Below are 19,242 nucleotides of genomic sequence, written 5' to 3' on the forward strand. Positions count from 1 at the left end.
ACTAGAATAATTTTATCTTTTAAAATACAGTGTTTGGTAACAATGACAATGTTTTACAAAATCGTGTGATTAAACAGCTGAATTTAAACATCATACATATGTGCAGAAAATATTGTAAGAAACTTAATCAATAGTTTTACTAAATGTGCATGTTTCATCTTTCTTAGGACAATATTTGAATATTTATTTATTTTCCGCCTGACATTAGAATACAATAGAATAGATACAATGCATGGAAAAGATCAGAGGCATTCCGAATAAATCATTCATCTTGCGTTCACCGTTCACTTTGCACTCGCGTTCCGTTCGCGTTCTGCGTTCGCTCTCAGTTCAGCGTTCACATACCGTTCACCAAGTTGCGTTCACCGTTCACACATCGTTCACTCACCATTCGCTCTGCGTTCGTTCAGTGTTCGCTCACCGTTCAAGTGGGAAAGTAGAACGTTTTAGGGACTGTAGCACTTTGAAATTATTTCACAGAAATTTCTATTTTTAGTAACCATGGCAACACCATTATACAAAATCAATAACTGATTAATAGAATTATGTATCTTAGTGTAGTCTACTTGTGTGCCAAATTATTTTGAAATCAGACCAAAACTGTAGGAGTGGTAGTGTTTTGAAAGTATTTCACAGAGATTTCTATTTTTTGTGACCATGGCAACACCTTTCATTGAAATCAAAAAGTGAATTAGCTATCTTACTGTAATCTTCTTGTGTGCCAAGACATATTGAAATTGGACCAAAACTGTAGGAGGAGTAGCGTTTTGAAAAATTGTTTACAGAAGACGGACAGACAGATGGACGACGGACACCTTACTATCGCATAAGCTCTTCTGGTCTTTGACCAGTAGAGCTAAAAAATAAAATCAAATTGATTTGATGAATTTTGCTGAAAAGCAATAGATTAAAAATTCTTCATTAAAATCAGCACTGTTCAGGCTTTGGTTTGGTACTGCAACTTACATAGGACGTCATGTGATGTCAGAGTCTAGACGTACCAAATGTCACATGTGGATAGAAGAGACGGATGTAAATTAAAACTAAATATCTGCACTTGTCCCAATGATCACACCGTCAACATATTATTATAGCCTCAATATTCAAGATTTATCATAAAAGGACTGAAAATTTTAATCTGCTTTTCCTTTGGGAATTTTTTTCATTTTGGAAAAAAAAATTCTTTTTTCAATTGGGATAGGATCCTTTTACCAGACCTGCAGGCAATGAATATTAAGCCCTATGTTACATCATCCATATATACAGAAAAAGACAGATTAAAGAATTTTCCTTTGAAAGAAGCCAATATATATTCATGTTGTTACCTATTTGGCAATGCTGTGATTAAATTTAGAGAAGCCCACTTTTCAGTGACATAATCAGCAAACAAGATGACAAGTGAAGGAGGTTTGCAGAAATGAAAATCATTTAATTATAATTGATCCATAGGTTCATCAACTTTTATTGGTCCTTGACAAAACAAAATACTTATTAGATTTTTTAGTGACTGTTTACAGAAATACATTGGGTTGATTACTCACACAGACGATTGAGTTCAACTTATCTACACAATAAAGGGATGTTTTCATACTAGTTTTATCATTGTTGGCTCTGTGTTTCTAGTTAAGAAGATTTAAAATGACCCCAGCCTATTTCACTATTTCTTAATAATCCCTTGTATGGAAGGAATGCAAACCTTCCAATTAAACAATTTGGAATCTTTTCTACTTATTGATTCTTTATGACAAATCAGGTTGAATAGGTTAAAAAAATTAACAGTTGGAAGCCAGACAGATCGTTGACAATTTCAGCCAGGAAAGCTTATATCAGCCTTTGGTTCATGTGACTTAATGAGTAGCCTTGATTTTACTCACCACTGGTTATTTTCGTTGTCTTTTTCTAGCAACATACAACAAATCCCTGCATCATGAGCTTTGGGGTGCCTGAAATTTATAGTTTACGAGATTTATTAATAAAGGTGAGTATGCTAAATGAATTAATGTAGAATTGATTGTGATAAATCTCAAGCTATGCAACCATAACCAACAACTCACTATCCTACAAAACTGACAGTCATATTAAACAGATGTCTTTCTTTATCTAACTAGAAAATACAGTCACTATACATTATAAAAATTTAAGTTTTTTAATTACTATGGTCAAATAAATAATCTTGAGTTTTGACCTGGAACTTTGACCAAATAACTTACAAAATATATATGTGTCTTCCTCTAATCATTCAACATCTATGTACTGAACACAATTTAAGGTCTCACATAAAAGTTCTGATGGATATACATGTACAGACAAACATGGTGAATACTATAGGGCAATCCAATCTTGATGGCAGACTACTTTCAAAAGCTTTTGTTATAAGTGACTTACTGATGTAATGGTGCCAAACTGTTGTCTCGAGTGTATGATGAGTCATAGATCACAATCTTCTGGTCATATCTACAATACAGTTTAAAATTACACACGTTTATCTCAGAAATTAAGTGTAGTATCAAATACAGAATGCTCAACATTATTGCAAAGACAAACTGAGTTACATGGTAATACTCCAAATTCTCACCCTGCAGAATAAATTCTAGATTCATGACACAAAATACATCTAACGATATCAGTATGCTCCCTAGCAACATATAAAACCTCTGTATTAATCACGTGACCAGATTCCTTCTCTGAAAAACATAAAATCAAAGGATACGTCAATTTTCTGAGCCAAGTCATCAATGAATTTTAACAAGGTTTGTTAATAAGTTGATTGTGACTAACCTTCATCTAGGTCATATACGCGAACACTTCCATTCACTCCACACACTAACTGTTCCCGTCTATGGTTAATGGCCATACAGTAGACAGGCATACCAATCTAAAGACAAAATACACAAAACATCTTATCATTGTGACAACTGTATTCTAAAGAATCTCCTCTCTATACAGACAAAGACATCAAAATTAGAGAAATAATCCTTCTTTCAATTTCTATGTATTTGAATGAAAAAAGATACTGTATACAGGGAAATTTTCGCCCCCGTTTTATTTTGGCCCCTTTCGCCTACCGGTAATTAACAGGTGGGCAAACTTAAAACGGGGCAAATTCAAAGTTTTATTTTGGCCCCTTTCGCCTACCGGTAATTAACAGGTGGGCAAACTTAAAACGGGGCAAATTCAAAGAACACAGTATAATTTCTTTAACAGGACTGTGACTGGGCAAATTTAAAACGGGGCAAAATTGCTTGCACGTGTAAAAGGGTGAAAATAACATGAAGAAAAATAAGCCTGTATACATTAATTCAAATGCATAAAAATGTCTTTCATTTTTGTAAAGTTCATGAGGGTATGGACTTGGACCTCGAACAGGCACATTTTTCATGAGATGCTAATAACCTTCATAAAATGTGTCTGTGTGAAAGTCTAGGTCATACTCTCAGGAATTTGTAATAAATAAAAGACCTTTCTGAATTAATTAAGGAATGTTTTTAAGTTTTGTATGAGTTATTGGTGTGTAAATCACACAGACTTGTCACGTAGGCATATTTCATGAAGCGCGCTAGTGTAAATCACACAGACTTGTCACATAGGCATATTTCATGAAGCTCGCTAGCGCTTCATGAAAAATATGCCTACGTGCAAGTCTATGTGATTTACACACCAATAATTCACACTAAACTTAAAAACATTCCTTATATTTACATTTTACATGCTTAAATGCACCAAAAATATGCTCAGTGTTTGAATTTCTCGCTGCCCTATATCGTCAAATTTTTATTAACGTCTCTGTAGCCTCATTGTGACGTCACTTTAGCTCGAGTTTCGATGTCTGTATTTCTACGCGTGAGTATACACAAAAATGACTTTCAAAACAATTTCACAGTTGGCTTAGTAGAAAAACACAGCAAATGTAAATATATAAAATTGATTAGATCAACTCTGCACTTTTTCCTCTTTAAGTATTCTAATACTGTTTCAATTTCTATTTGCCAAAAGCTGGTCCTGTGTTGATAAAATTCACTCTTTATCCTTTACAAAGCTACATGTATCTAACATCATAACAGATTCAATTTCTATTTGCTATAAGCTAAATTCTCTGTTAATAACATAATTGACTCTTCATCATTTGCTAAACTATCTTATTACAATGGACTTTTACCATATATGTTAGAATCTAATTCCATTCAATTAATATACAACTAATACAATATATATTAACTGTTCTATTACACTGATGAAGCAATTACACCAATGAAGTAGTAACACTGATGAAGTAATTATATGTACTAGTGTTCTAGCACACACATTAACCATTCTATTACACTGATAAAGTAATTATACTGATGAAGTAATTACCTGGTAAACCAATGAAGTAATTACACTGATGAAGTAATTACATATACTGACATTCTGTCATACACAATAACCATTCAATTACACTGATGAAGTTATTACACTGATGAAGTTATTACATTGGTGAAGAAATTACACTGATGACATAATTACACATACTGGTATTCTGTCATAAACTGTTCCTCCAGTAGACCAAGCTATAATGTTGCCATCATTGGCAGCAGATAACATCAATTTGGGACTTGCCCTGAAATATTCACAAAATGTAATATCAATCCTAATTCACATTTTTCACAAAATTCCATATTTTTGCAAAGTTCTTTGAATTTATATCAAATCTTTTTTTCTTTTTTTTTTTGATGAGAAATTAAAAAAAAAATTTAGGATGTTGTATGTGTAAATGCACAGAAGTACAGGCCCTGGGTTCATGAAACATCTTAAGCTTAAGTCAAAATCGTTACGTTGAACTAAAATGTACAAGTAAAGCAGACTAAAACTAAAATATTTTCGATATTGCTTCATAAAAGTGTTGTTATATGTAAATTCAGAGATTTATTCAATAATACACATTTTACAGGTGATTGAAAATTTGACTTAATTAAGTATAAGACTGTGTTCTGATCCTGGGGCCTGATTAAAAGATGTGTTTAAACAATGTATACATGTTCTATAAAAGTAACATACAGCATTTAGATTAGTAATAAATTAATCCAATTAACAATAGGCTAGTGTATGTTTTCATTATAAGCTGATAAGTCAGCAAATAAACTATGACCAGTCCATTTTAAATTCCAACTTGTACACTAGAATGCTAACTTTGATCACATTAGATCTATTAATTTACTCTGAGGTATTGATCCAGGTTTAAATTCATTAATCCTTAAAAATGACATAATACTAAAATCAGTTTCTTTTACTTTTAATCTTTCTGTACTCTGTGTAAAAGTTAAATATTAATCTAATACTACAGGTTCAACAGATGGGAAGCAAAAGAATGCACTTTTGAGCTTATATATCATGTGGTCAGGTGGTATACTTGTGGATAGTTTCATGATATTTCATGTATTACAATTTTTTAAAGAGTAAAATTAACATTTTATCATAGAATATAATGATGTTGAGTACTAGGAAAACAGTGAAGTCTCATTCAAATGCACCCATTAACAGGGTGTGCAAATTTATCTTATTTATACAAATTTGGTAGCTGCGTGCATTCTGGTGCATATGGGCAGGGGGTTTATAACTAATAGGACCTAGTTCCTTGTATTGTCTTACCAGAACAGGAAATCAGTCACCCATCCTTTGTGTTCATAAGCTGTCATCACTAGCTTCCCACCCTCAGACTCCCAAAACTTTATCACTCCATCTGAAAGAATGTTACATTAATAAATGATACTAAATATAAACTAAAGTGATGTTCTAAGGAACACGAGTTGTGTTCAGTGCTTGATCGAGAAACACGATCAAGATTCAGCATGACATTCTGAAAAGACAAGAATTTCAAAGGGTTAGAGATCAATTGTAACAAGCTATGGGTTAAGGTTTATAACAAATATCTGTGCTCCTTACAAATTCATTTTAATTTTAAAATGGCATTTTTATCCATTGAAGTGGTCAATTTGGTGGGTGTCCAGTTCTAAGGGAAAACACTGTGTGTTACCTGCCACAGCATCATTAAAGATATAAAGAAATCTAAGAGTGGTCAGTCATTTATTTGCATACTAGTATATGCAAAGAAAACAAAATATCCATGGATATTAAGACTGCAACAGAATTAGAATGGCATTTATCATAAGGTGTGACAATCAAATAGAAGTTTGATTCCTCAACCATCAAAGCTAAAGTAAATTTGAACTTAAAATCATTAGAAATAATTATTTAAGTATTTTAATTCAACATTCCCTAAGGTTTGTTACTAAAAACAGATTTGTCTACTTTACTGCAATTGTCAATCTACAACTTTATGTGAGACATGATCCATTTTGGTATACCAATCCCAGTATATTTTCATAGTTTTTGTGTTGTCTGCAGAATAGAGTGCCGCTTAGGGATCACTTGACCTAGGGTCTTTCTATCTGTCCATCTGTCACACATTATATCTCCAGAACTATACAAGGTATAGATTTGATATTTTGCACATATATTGCTTAGATCTATGGCTTTTGTAAAACATCATGGTTACCGACCTCATGACCCTTGAAGTTGACCTTTGACCTACTTTTCAAAATAGTTCATAGTGCCATTATACAGCAATTTTTTGACATTCAAGAGGTAAGACTATGCTCTATAGCATGTGTACTGTCTGTCATAAAACATAATGAAAAATACCAGCATTACAGTCCACTTGACCTTTACTTTGTAAAAAATACTTTTCAATGGACATAAGTTTACCAATATTTATAGGGTGAAAAACTTTCATATCAAGAGTTGGAGTGACATTAAAAATATACAGGTCTATATCATATATGAATTTTGTCATTTTTCTAGAATCATTGCAAAGAGAATTTCTAAAGAAAAAAATCCAAAAAGTCAATGTTATTCAGTAATGTCAGCACAAAGAAAATGTGAAGAGCTTTATAAAGAATGCCACGGGACTGTTTGCTCTCTCTCATTATTGAGTAATTGACATCTTGACACATGAAGTAAGTGCACTCTGTGAATCATTTTGAATAAGTAAACTCTGAATTCATTCCAGTGTTTACCTCTTAAGAATTGTGACCTTTGGTGGCTTTCATTAGATGCTGTGGCTATACAATGAATACGTTTCACCTTGGACACTAACTGAACAAGACGTATTAAAGGTCCAAGATTTATTTGCACACTTTTAAATCTCTGTATTAAAGACTTGTTATTTTAATATTAAGATGATTTACAGGGCAATCACATTACTATACCCTAACAAAGTAAAGAGAATTCCATGTATACATACACATTTCTGAATACTACAATGTATACTGATAAGCATTTTGAAAAAAAGTAAAGCCAGTCAAGTTCCCAACATCCTAATCAATATGACTGAATTATATTTAACTAGTGTAGAAAATAGTTTATGACATGACTATTCAACATATATCTTTACAACTTGTCACTTTCTTTGTAACAATAAATATGATAAATTCTACTTCTTATAAAAGACAAGCTAACATTTGACATTTTTGAGTATTGTTCAAGCACAAATTCTTTTACTACAAACATTTGATAAGATCATGCTGACTTCCTTTTAAAATGTAATCTTTTGTGTTAATTTACAAAAGTTTTCTAAATATTGATTGAAATAAATCAGTGCTTCAAATATTTAGTTATGCATTCCATATATTAGAAATAATCAATTCAATCAAACAAAACAAAGAAAACAAACAAAATACAAAAAAAAAAAACAAAAAACAAAAAACAAATTAACAAAGAAGAAAAATCCCCCCAAAAGCATCAACAAAACACATAAAAAACATGAGAGAACCCCCCCCCCCCCCAGAAATACCATGGTAACCCCCCCCCCCCAGAAATACCATGGTACCTAGAGGTTAAAGATAGACAGATGATATTCAATGTTTTGTATTAGACATAGAATTTATTTCATGAGTGGACAGGATTTTTTTTTATATTTTCAAATAGAATTTATTTCATGAGTGGACAGGATTTTTTTTTATATTTTCAAATAGAATTTATTTCATGAGTGGACAGGATTTTTTTTTTATATTTTCAAGAGTGCAAAGCACTTATGAAAATTTTTATTAAAAAAAAGAAGAAAAAAAGCCCTGTCCCGCAGGTGAGATAAATTTATATTCAAATACAAAATGTTAAATTTTCAGTGTATCACATTTTTTCTTTGATTTTCCTTTTGCCTAAAGTGTCTTTTCTTAATGCAGTGATGTAGGTTATGACGTCATACTTGAGCAGATGTGAGATATAATAGTTAGGTGCATGATTGTTAGATTGAAAATTGTAAAAATGGATAAGGAAACTTTGGCAATTTTAATCTGTGCCAGGTTGGTTATTTACTCTTGCTATCTTTTAACAGGGGGTATTTTCTTTATAACGCTCTTCTTGAGGGGAAAATACAACAAAAATTGAGATTTTACTGCGCTTTTGATATTTTCCCAGTGAAAAATATCACTTTTGATATTTTCACAGAAGAAAATATAACTTATTATTCAATGGGTAAATTACAGTATTTCACTGTTGAAAATGTAATAATGTAGTTTACACAAGTAGTTTACATGCTAATTCATTGTTTATTCAATTTGACAGAGATCTATAACATCATTATTCAAGATTCAAAGTTTAACTATACATGAATTTACATACTGCCTGAAAAGATGATTAATCAATGTATGCTGTATGAATTTATTAAATCATTATGGAACCATAAGGCCGCAGTTTTGATTTGAAGAGTAGTCTAACCTTATCTCAAAATACTGCTGAAAATACATTTTATAATTAGGCCTACTGCTTATCTCACAAGGAGCCTGACATGCAAGATAAGCATTCATAAAACAAGTTATGTTTCCTATAAACATTGCGACTTTGAATTTTAACTTTACCTTCACAACCTATTAAGATCTCTCTCCTTGCCGAGTTGTATCCGATTGCAGTGATAGCACGGGTGTGGGTGTCCCGTAACGTGTAATGCTTTTCCATGGCCATTTTGGAAACTAATTTAAAACAAACTAATTTCAACACAAAACAATATTACAGAGTCTACATTTTTAAGATTAGCGTAGGTTATTTCCGGGAGCACTGAACCGCAGCCTATTTTTTTTCTTAATCCCATGTCGGTTTTGCCGCCATCAATGTATTTCTTGACAACAAATACTTCCGGTCTGTGCATCCTGAGTAGTTCGATCCATACAATATTCTGTTCGGTAGAACATGAAGGCAATGGTAACAAACACACACAGTTTGCCAGTGCATTTTCTCTGAAAGCGTAAATGACTGTGATTCTGGAGAGGGAGGTACTCCATGTAATTCGGAGTTAGATACCTTGTTTTATTAATATGTTTTACGGTGTGACCGTTGGGGCGAGCGCAGTTGTATCATCAAAAAGCTATCTATAGCAGCTTACACTGTTGATCCGCCTCTTCAAACGTCAAACCGCACGAGACACAGCCTAGACTGTGACGTCACATGACGTCGGAATTTACGGAGACAGCCGAGCGTCTGATTGAACGAGACTAAAGATCTTTTGCAATAATAAATGAAAAACGTTGTGGAGTAGATGTAATTATTTTAATTTCTTTTAAGCTCTTTGCAAAGAAAGAAAAGTAAACGTATCTCTCGGTAATAAATAATTATCCTTGGTCTTTTGTATGTTTTGTAAGAATTTCGCATGGAACCCTGGTAGCGAAGGAATTCTGGGAATGTTGCACCAGAAAATTTGCCTGACGTATGTACAGATTTCATTCCGAATTTTCTCTGTTCTTACACGTTAGTCTATTGAGCTTGCTTCGCGAGCGGCGCTTCGCGCCGCTCGCTGCGCTCGCTATTATACAATAAAATACAATATTTATTCATGCGCGGATCTAGAGGGGGGGGGGGTCCAAACCCACCTGGAATTTGCAGAGTTACTACAAGTATATACTGAAGAAAATAAAAAACGACCTTGTACTCCCCCCCTAGAAAACGTGGACCCCACCATCACCACCACGAAATGGGTGTTTTGGAAATGGATTTTACTTTTTTTTTTGTTTTTTGTTTTTTGTTTGCTTATCAAGATTTTTTCTGGGTAGGGAAAGGAATTAATTAATTTTTTTTTTCTTCCTTTTTTTTTTTGGTCAAGAAATTTTTTGGGTTGGAAATTTGTTTTGACTGGGGTGGACCCCCCACCCCCACCCCCCCCCCCCTTTGAAAAAATTCCTGGATCCGCGCCTGTTTATTGGCGCAAACACAATTGCAATGCACAACTTATAAGAATCATCAATTGTTCATACATTTAAACAATACTCTAGAATGTGAAGATATGCATAAATCATACAATCATTTGTATTTGTTACTTTGCTTGTGTGTCCCGGTTTTTGTTTACCATATTTACTAAAACATTTGAACCTGAACCAGTCTCAGTCTTTATCTGATATCTACCACTGGCTACACAATAATTATGTAATACAATCATTTCTAGATATATGGAATTTTTTAATAAATGAGTGTGTTATTTTCAGTATTTCAGGGCATTGGCTAGTAAAGCAAACTTAAATTTTTTAGTATAAGACATATTTATAAGACATAAGGCTATAGAAAACATAGCTACTATATGCTTGTGTCTCCAGAACAATATAGCCTAATGACCCTGTTTTTTTTTTTTTCGCTTGTCAAGGAATTTTTTTTTTGGTAGTGCCCCCCCCCCCCTCCTAGCTCAGCTGAAAATATTTGGTTGTGCCCTTCCCCCACCCCCAACTGAAATTGCTTCCTCGGGCCATGGGTAATAAATTTTACAGAAACAACTTGAGTGATCTGTAGGTAAAGGGGCAAATGAAGGGCTCGATCAAGTTCATCTTTTTTCAGAAGTTGAGCTCAAGGGTATTTTTGCTTAGTCCTCGTACTTATAAAAGTTAACAACTTCTCAATTTATTCATAAATTAACGTCAAAATGTATAATTTACAAACGCATAAAACGGGATATAGTTTATTTTCAATAAATTTTTCTTTGGGGGGGGGGTAATTATTTATTTTCTTTTGGCTCTGACAATCCTTACCAAATGTCTGTTGCCATGGCGCAAAATACACAATCTGACAAAATTAATTAGATTTGTGTCAATTAATTTTGTGACGCTAGAAGACTGTTAAGTTTCGATCCCAAATATATGTGCATAATGTTGGTTGCACAAAATTATATATATATATATATATATATATATATATATATATATATATATATATATATATATATATATATATATATATATATATAAAAGATATTTTATTTACCAATCAAGGGCCCCGAGAGGCATTTCCACATATATAAATGCACAATTTAAACATAATTCACAATATACATTGTTTTTATATAAATAAATATTTATATAAACAGTTACATAAACAGTTATATAACATTGTATTCAGCGTTCATAATCAAAGACAATACCAGTGTCAAGTGTCCAAATTATTGTCATTGATCCAAGACAATACAAATATGTTATGCTACAACATGTTCATACATGTATCTACACATTTGTATGGGTTTTTTTTCCCTTTAAAATTGTAATATATTTCAGGAAAAAAATACAATAAAGTGAAATTGGAGAAAAAGCATGCATGTACATGATGACAGATGTATTTATACATTGGTTCTTTTACCATTTTCAGAAATAAATTTTCCAAATAAGCATAAAATTTCTTTATTTTCATTATTCAAAATCCATACAAGTTTTTCAGCAGGTACATGTCAAAGAGGAGAAATTTGGGTTGATTTTTGAAATTGTTTCCATTAATAGCAACCTTTCATTCTTATATTTTGGACATATAAGCAAAAAATGCTGTTCATCTTCAACCTCCTGCATATTACATTGAGAACACTTTCTAGATTCAGGGGGAAGTCCTGCATATCTTCCTCTTTCAATATATATATATATATATATATATATATATATATATATATATATATATATATATATATATATATATATATACCACAATCCTTGTTATACATATCTGTACATATATAGGGCATTTCCGTACCATCTTAATATGTACATGACAGAGGCTACCCGAAAGCGCACACTCTAATAATCTAATTTTAAACCGTGACGTTTAAATTTATGCAAAGATTGCACCACAGACCGGCAATGTAAATATTTGAAAACTATTTAAACGGATAAAACACCAATTTTTTTCTAACACAGGCAGAATCATCGACATAAGCAACATCAACAAAGAAGTAAAACACTATATACAACTGACTTCTTTCAAAATGGTGCATAAAACAACAAAGTGTGGAGTTCACTCAGGGAATACCCTGCGTGCGTCACACAGCAAGTAAGTAGACTAGTAGATCAATTAAATTAGTATAGATAAAGTAAAAAAAAAACAATATGAAAAAATATTTTTAAAAAAATACAGAAATTGAGAGAATATGTTTATAAAGTAACATACAGGTGTAAATTTTCAAAATTTACATACATATGTATGCTTAGAAATAGGAGTTTTGTGAAAGACTTGGCACTGCTTGATTTATTGCAGCAAATGGTGGAATCTCCATTTTAAATATTACATTTTCATTAAAGCTTCAAGAAAACACATAGAAAGTACTTTGTATATCAAGAAAATGTATTAAATTACATACCAAGTTATATAAGACTTGAAATGCAAGTGGGCTTTTTCTGAGGAAAAGGGGGGGGGTTTATATGTCCAAATAAAACATCTCGCAGCTAGGGAACTGAATGTGCATTCAATTGCAAGGTAACTTTGCTAGTTCTTTTTTTTGGGGGGGGGGTGGTCATCCGGTATTGAGGGAATTTTCAATATCCTTTACATTTTTTAACCATTCATTTACAACGTACAGGCCACTGGAAGTTAATTTGTGATATACTGTTAATTAGCGACTGGGATAGGGGAAATTCAAAATTATTTGGTGGTAAAAAGTTTTGATAGTTACATGTACATATATAAAATTATTCCAAATGAATAGTAACTATAATTATTTTTTCCGGCTTCTTCCAGATACACCAAGACGTATAGAAAGCAGTCCTGTCTTGTAAGAAAAGTTAAGAATTCCACTAACCTTCGACTTCTGCAGGACTTTGGTATTGCTACAGATGATGTGGCCTATTCCCTCAGTAAAAAAGGCCGCTGGGTCCTGCCTACAGTCCTCAAAGAACACATACTCCTCGGGGGATTCAGCGAGGAAGGGCCTAATGTTCAACTCACCGAAAAACACAAACTACGAAAAACAGCCAACTGCCTGGGATTTTATGCTTCTAAAGGACCAACCAGAAAAGCTGTACCATCTAAAAAGCGGTATTTCAATGTTTCAAGTGTGAAGAAAGAACCCCAGTTGCCTAGTAAGGAAAAAGAGGAAGTAACAGAAGATAAGGCAGTCAATGAATGTTTGGAACCCGAAATAAATGTTGAAATTTTCCTACCAACTCCGATCACAAGCTCTCTCACTCACAACCAAAAATACATCAGACCGCTTCACGATACCGATGTACAACTCAATACAAAGAAACAGAAAAGAAAACGGAGACATCGTATGCAATTAAAGTTTGACGTGGTAGATAGCTATGAAGATGATATTTGGAAAGAGGAAGAAGAGATTGATAGTTACGATGATGAACTCTTTCAACCCGAGTATCAGCGACCACAGAGTTTCTTTACAGCAACTGATGTTCTCAAATCAGCACAAAAAACCAAACAGATCTTTGAGAAGTCGACAAAGAAAATGAACCATAAACATAGCGAAGATGAGAGAAACAAAAAAGGCAATCTTGTGTATGTCGACGAACCTTATCCCACATCACAGCTCAAGGAAACAATAGAAAACAAAACAAATATACCAGACCCTGGTCAGCTTAGATCCCAGCGAGTAATGCTTCCAAGAAAAGTTATTTTGCCCACGGAAGAGACAAGGCCAGAGTTTTTGAAATTTATTTACGGTAAAGGGTATATGGAATGCAAAACATTTCCTCGCACTTTCATGATTGACATAACGGATGAGGTGAAATCTGTAATGAAACAGAATGCAAGAATGATGTATAAAGCTTTCTGCATGGACTTGACCACTGTCCTGATTTTTACTTACGATATTTACACAGCTTCCTCGGACGGAGAAGAGGTATTCGATGTTTTCATAAATCTAAATATTGACTCAGAAGTAATAGAGTTAGCAACTCTTTTCGATTTCTACACTGGATCAATGGAGTCTGTAATTGGCCAGGCGGTGTCTCAAGTAAAATCTTACTCGGAAGAGCAATTTGCAAAGCTAAAGCACTATCCCAAAGGAAACAGCGAAATAGCATTTGATGCCTTAAATGCAGGCACGGCCCGAAGTAACATATCCACGCTAACAGAAGAAGATGTTTTCACTGAAACTGTGCTGAATAACAGAGATAGAAATGAATCCAGCGAACAGTTAGGTCTGGGATTTGAAGCTCTTCCACCAGAAATATGTTACATCTGCTTTGAGGCAATGAACGAGAACAGACCAGGAATCGCGATGGAGTGCTGCGGCCATTGGTTTTGTAGAAGTTGCTGGAGAGAACATCTAAAGCAACAAAATTTCTCCAAGCTTCTGTGCCCCGAATTTGATTGTGAAAAAGAAGTGGACTTCACACTGATTTTACAAGTTTTGAACATTACCGATGTTCGAAAATATCTGATTCGGCAGAAGGAAACTTTAGTACAGAGTCAGTGCAAATACTGTCCGAACGAAAAATGTGGTCGTGTCCTCTCACCATCTTTAACATCAAGTAAACAATACAACGCCATCTGTGAGTGTGGGACAAAGTTTTGCCCTGCTTGCTTCAAATTTCCCCATTGGCCTGCCCCGTGTGAAATATCACTGGAATATTGGAATTTATTGAAAGAAAAGGGAGTTGATGTAAAATTTAATACTGAAGACTTTTCATCCGCGGAGGTCAAGGTGCGCGGAAAGAATTGTCCTAAATGTCATCAATTTATAGAGAAACAGGGCGGGTGCTACAGTATGACGTGTGTCTGTGGCACTAACTTCTGCTGGGGGTGTCGTGGAATTTACGGAGTAAATCACAAAGAAAGTGACCTCTGTTCTCAGTGGAAACACGGCGACCTTTTCCGCACTACGAAAAAACGCATCGCTACAGATCCATTGCTTTCACTGAAAATGAAAACGGAACCGGAACTCATTCAATTTGCTGTCAATCAACGCGCAGAAAGAGCAAACTCCAAGACTTTACTCATGAAAAGAAAGACTCATTATTTGTGTTTAAGAATCCGGACTCTGGGATGGAAATCCTTTGCTAAAGCTGCAGGCTTACTGGAGAGATACCAGTCAAATGAGACGAATATTTTATCTAAATTCAAAGATTTCCTGCGAGATATGATCAAGCTTTATCTGGAAATGCGACATCTTGCCGAATACACCGCTGTGTTTGCAAAACAACAGAATTTAAGGTCACAGAAAAGTTTAAACTATGTTACTGAGCGTATGGATGAATTAGCGTCCCAAATTTACGTAGAATTCCAGAGGGATGTCAGCGCAGACCTGACGTGTTTTATAGATCGAATGCTGTATATCAAAAAGCATTGCATGCATACTGTCTCTGGACTTGTCAAAATTATTGATGAAAAGAATTTAAGTTAATTTTTCATTGAAAGAAATATTGGTCCATTCAATTGAAAAGATAAAAATAGTTATACAGTTGATCAGTAACAATTATATACATGTATATTTAAAAGAGAATTTAAAAACAGATTTTGAATAGAAAATAAATTTTAGTAATTGTAACCATCGCTTTGTAATTGTTATTTCACATCTCCTTTCCCTGCAGAAATCGAATAACACCTTGACAGGTTCAATGCCAGTACATCTAACATATTTTGATTTTGTATTTGTTTTGTGCATGTAGCCAGTGGTAGAAAAATATCAAAGACTGGTTCAGGTTTCGAATATTATAATTAAGATGTTAAAGAAATATTAAAATTACACAAAACATTGTAACAACACAAACAAAGACAATATATAGATATAGACACACTTAGACAGACAGTATTAAAACAGACTAGACTTTATAGTTACATGTTCATTTTATAACTGTAATTCTTACTGGGACACGCAAATTTATAAATATTGGTATTAAACGTCTACCCAGTTGAATGGCTAGGCCAGGAGTGAAGGTCGTTAGTAAAAGAAAGCGGAAATTTGGTGCAAGTGACCGTGTGTCCAGTGTCTATGAATAATTTACCACATCCACTCGCATATACTAAAATAGCACAAGTTGCTTTTTTTTTTTTTTTAAATTTTATTTATACATAACTCTGGTTACATCCAAATGTCCTTAGTAATAGGTATACGAGTATTTCATATGTTTAACTCTTCTGAAATGTATATGTGTTCATACAATTTGAAGAACTGATACATGTAATTGAAGAACTTACGTAAAAAAAAACATCTTGCTTGTTTTCATTTATCACGCAGTCTTGCAATTGGTCATTCTAAATTACGGACAGAAATCGTATGTTTTCAAACTTCAGTATACATGTACACAGAAAATTGATGCTGATACAAATTTTGGAGAGAAACGGGGCATAATTAGGTATATTGTATGTATTTGAAGGGTAATCCGGATATCCATATGTTTTTGAGCTGTATTCAAAATATGAGGAAAGTGGTCCTTTAGTTTGTCGAGCTTTGACGATGTCGAAATCTGGAGCTTGCAGATTTTCAGATGCTAAAAGGACTCTGAAAATCCTTGAATTAATTATTAAAGATAATTATAGTAGAATCTAAATTTTAAAAATTAAATTGATATTATGAAAACAAAGAATTAAAGAAGCTCTGAACAGTAATGACAATTTTTTTGGAATTAGAGAAAATTATAAAAGTATCATGTAAAGTGTACATATTGATTTTATAAAGTAAATGTTCAACATAGGTACCTGCTATATTTCCCCAGGAAAAATGTTATAGACAATGAAGTATTAGCGAATAGAAATCACTTACGTACACTGGAAAAAAAAATGCATGCAAATTATGTATTCATGCATGCAATCACTTAAACTTGTTCTAATATAATGTTAAGAAAAAAAAAACATGATCAGCTTTTTAAACTACTAGGACATATAGCTAGTTTACATGTCACGGACACTTTTAGTCTGTAATAGTTTCTCAACTTCGTCTCAACCATGTTTTAAATAGTTTTCATAATAAATTTTCCTAATTATTTATCTGAAAATTTTACACAAAAACCTACAAGAATAACTAGATTCAGAAAGTTGATTTTTTTATCCCCAGAATGCTCAGAGACTTATTATTATGGTATTATGCTTCTTTTTGTTAATTATCTTTACCAAATGTATAAATTCCCAAATTCCTTGAGAGTAAATTAATTCCGATTTCATTTAAGCAGGTATATTTGGCAAATAGTTCTGACTTCCCAGAATTTGGTTGTACAGTAACTGTTCTTCTGAATTATAATTAAAGTATTATCCCACTATCATTCACGACTTTTTGTGACGTATAGTATTCCATGGAAGTGTTATACCTTTCTGCTTTTTGGGTTTTGTAACAAGCAGGAGCTTCCAATTTCTGCCTGATTTGAGTTAACCGTATCAAAGGCTTTTATCATAGAGAGTTTGGAGAAATTCTGAGACTATGCGTTCCACAACGCTTATATAAAAGTTCAAGTCATTACAGGAGAATAGTTTATGTAATTAATTAATAATAAAGTTTTTATAATTGTAAGTCTATTAATAACAACTGTTAAGAATTTATACTTATTTAGAAGCATTGCTTATATTTTTTAAATGGTAACATATATAGGAATATACAACTTCTTGATTTACCTCTTATATATAAATGTACATATATGAACATGACAGAGGCCATCCGAAAGCATGTGTAAATTAAACGTCACAGGTTAAAATTAGAAATTCCCTAGTTATTGCACAACAAAATAGCAATTATACAAAAAGCTTTCTATACAAAAAGCTACTCTCTGGACAGCAATTGACACACGCAAAACCAAGAGAGTAGAAACCAAGAAGTTAAAATACAAAGCGAACTTGTCAGAATGGTGCACAAAACAAGAAAATGTGGTGTCTACTCGGGGAATACCTTGCGTGCGTCACACAGCAAGTAAGTTTGTTTACATATATCACTGTATCTAAAAGTAACATATAATGTTTGAATTAAAAAAAAAAAACAACAACAACACAAAAACAGACAAATACTAGATCTATAGATACACTGAGTTATTTTCTTAAGCATTTTGCATTGGATTACTACATGAAGTATATCAGACGGGGTTCCCAGATTTCTGGCAAGTAGAACAAAAGCACTGCATGCATTTTGATCCTCATTTTCCAAGCACATGAATTAACAAGAACAAAAAAGAAAAAAAAATGTATTCTCGCACTTTCAAAATCGTATTTTTTTTTTTTTTTTTTACATTTAATATAAAACAAACAAAATGTTTACTTCTTGATTTATTCAAGGTTAAAAGTTAAGTTGTAATTTTAGAACTCTAGAGATTTCTAGACTTTAATTATAGGAAGTTGTTTGTAAATTTATTTAAATGTTTCATATTTTAAATCAAGTTTATTATTGAGAGTTATTTAATACTTTTCAATGGCATCTGAAAGAAAAATACTTTTGATTAAAATCAATATAAAATCATGACTATTGCAGGCCTCACTTTTTACATATTTCCTGCTTCATCCTGCATTTTCAGAGTTTATTCTGAAGTTTTCCTCGAGTGCTACACAAAATTGTATCGCTAGACTTTCTACGACGTCATTTTTTTATGGGGGGGGGGGGGTATGTCTTTTTCAACGAGAACTACCTATCTGCTGAAATTGAATTCTTTTCAACGAAGCAAAAAATCCAAAATATTGTCACAATTTGGCATTTGAAATAATATAGTGTTTAATTCTTGCTTTGAACGTCTAAAAAATTTTTCCTCGTATGTTAGTGCCTCCTTTGCTCCTTAGCATCCATTTAAACTGTACACTTGTAGGAATTAATCTAGATAAGAGCAATTTTACTCTTTACTTACTGACTTAGGAATTTCAAAAAATATTTGATTACAAACTATGTTTGGACACATTTATGTACAAATGTATTATTCATAATCGAATTTCTTCTTCCAGATTCATAAAGACGTATAGAAAACATTCATGTCTTGTAAGAAAAGTTAAGAATTCCACTAACCTTCGACTTCTGCAGGACTTTGGTATTGCCACTGACGACGTGGCCTACTCCCT

At 33.0% G+C, this 19,242-nt stretch overlaps 2 protein-coding genes across 3 annotated transcripts in view; one reads left to right on the forward strand and one right to left on the reverse strand.

The window, feature by feature from the left end:
• Positions 1–9,155, reverse strand: part of LOC133181681 (uncharacterized WD repeat-containing protein alr3466-like) — a 34,970-nt gene extending 25,815 nt beyond the window's left edge. For both annotated transcript variants that reach the window (XM_061316239.1, XM_061316240.1), the window contains exons 1-7: positions 8,892–9,155; positions 5,626–5,716; positions 4,510–4,597; positions 2,779–2,875; positions 2,576–2,684; positions 2,386–2,454; positions 1,875–1,943 (exon numbers count right to left, since the gene is read on the reverse strand). In XM_061316239.1, the coding sequence (XP_061172223.1) occupies positions 1,875–1,943; positions 2,386–2,454; positions 2,576–2,684; positions 2,779–2,875; positions 4,510–4,597; positions 5,626–5,716; positions 8,892–8,994 (626 nt within the window). In that variant the 5' untranslated portion in view covers positions 8,995–9,155. The remainder of the gene's footprint in view (positions 1–1,874; positions 1,944–2,385; positions 2,455–2,575; positions 2,685–2,778; positions 2,876–4,509; positions 4,598–5,625; positions 5,717–8,891) is intronic.
• A 3,048-nt stretch (positions 9,156–12,203) lies between these two features.
• On the forward strand, positions 12,204–15,643 carry LOC133183982 (uncharacterized). The gene is made up of 2 exons (XM_061318854.1): positions 12,204–12,318; positions 13,003–15,643. The coding sequence occupies exons 1-2, from the start codon at positions 12,254–12,256 to the stop codon at positions 15,620–15,622; spliced, it is 2,685 nt and encodes an 894-aa protein (XP_061174838.1). The 5' UTR covers positions 12,204–12,253; the 3' UTR covers positions 15,623–15,643.
• The last annotated feature ends 3,599 nt before the right edge of the window (positions 15,644–19,242 follow it).

This window comes from Saccostrea echinata, unplaced genomic scaffold (assembly GCF_033153115.1).
Source record: "Saccostrea echinata isolate AGI-Se365-2 ecotype Australia unplaced genomic scaffold, CSIRO_AGI_Sech_v1 ptg000009l, whole genome shotgun sequence".
NCBI lineage: Eukaryota > Metazoa > Mollusca > Bivalvia > Ostreida > Ostreidae > Saccostrea > Saccostrea echinata.

What these genes read in the sequence shown, in the direction of transcription:
- LOC133183982 (XM_061318854.1), top strand. Translation starts at nt 12,254, where the DNA reads ATGGTGCATAAAACAACAAAGTGTGGAGTTCACTCAGGGAATACCCTG. An exon ending in CTGCGTGCGTCACACAGCAA is followed by an intron (nt 12,319 to 13,002) that starts GTAAGTAGACTA and finishes GGCTTCTTCCAG; the next exon opens with ATACACCAAGACGTATAGAA.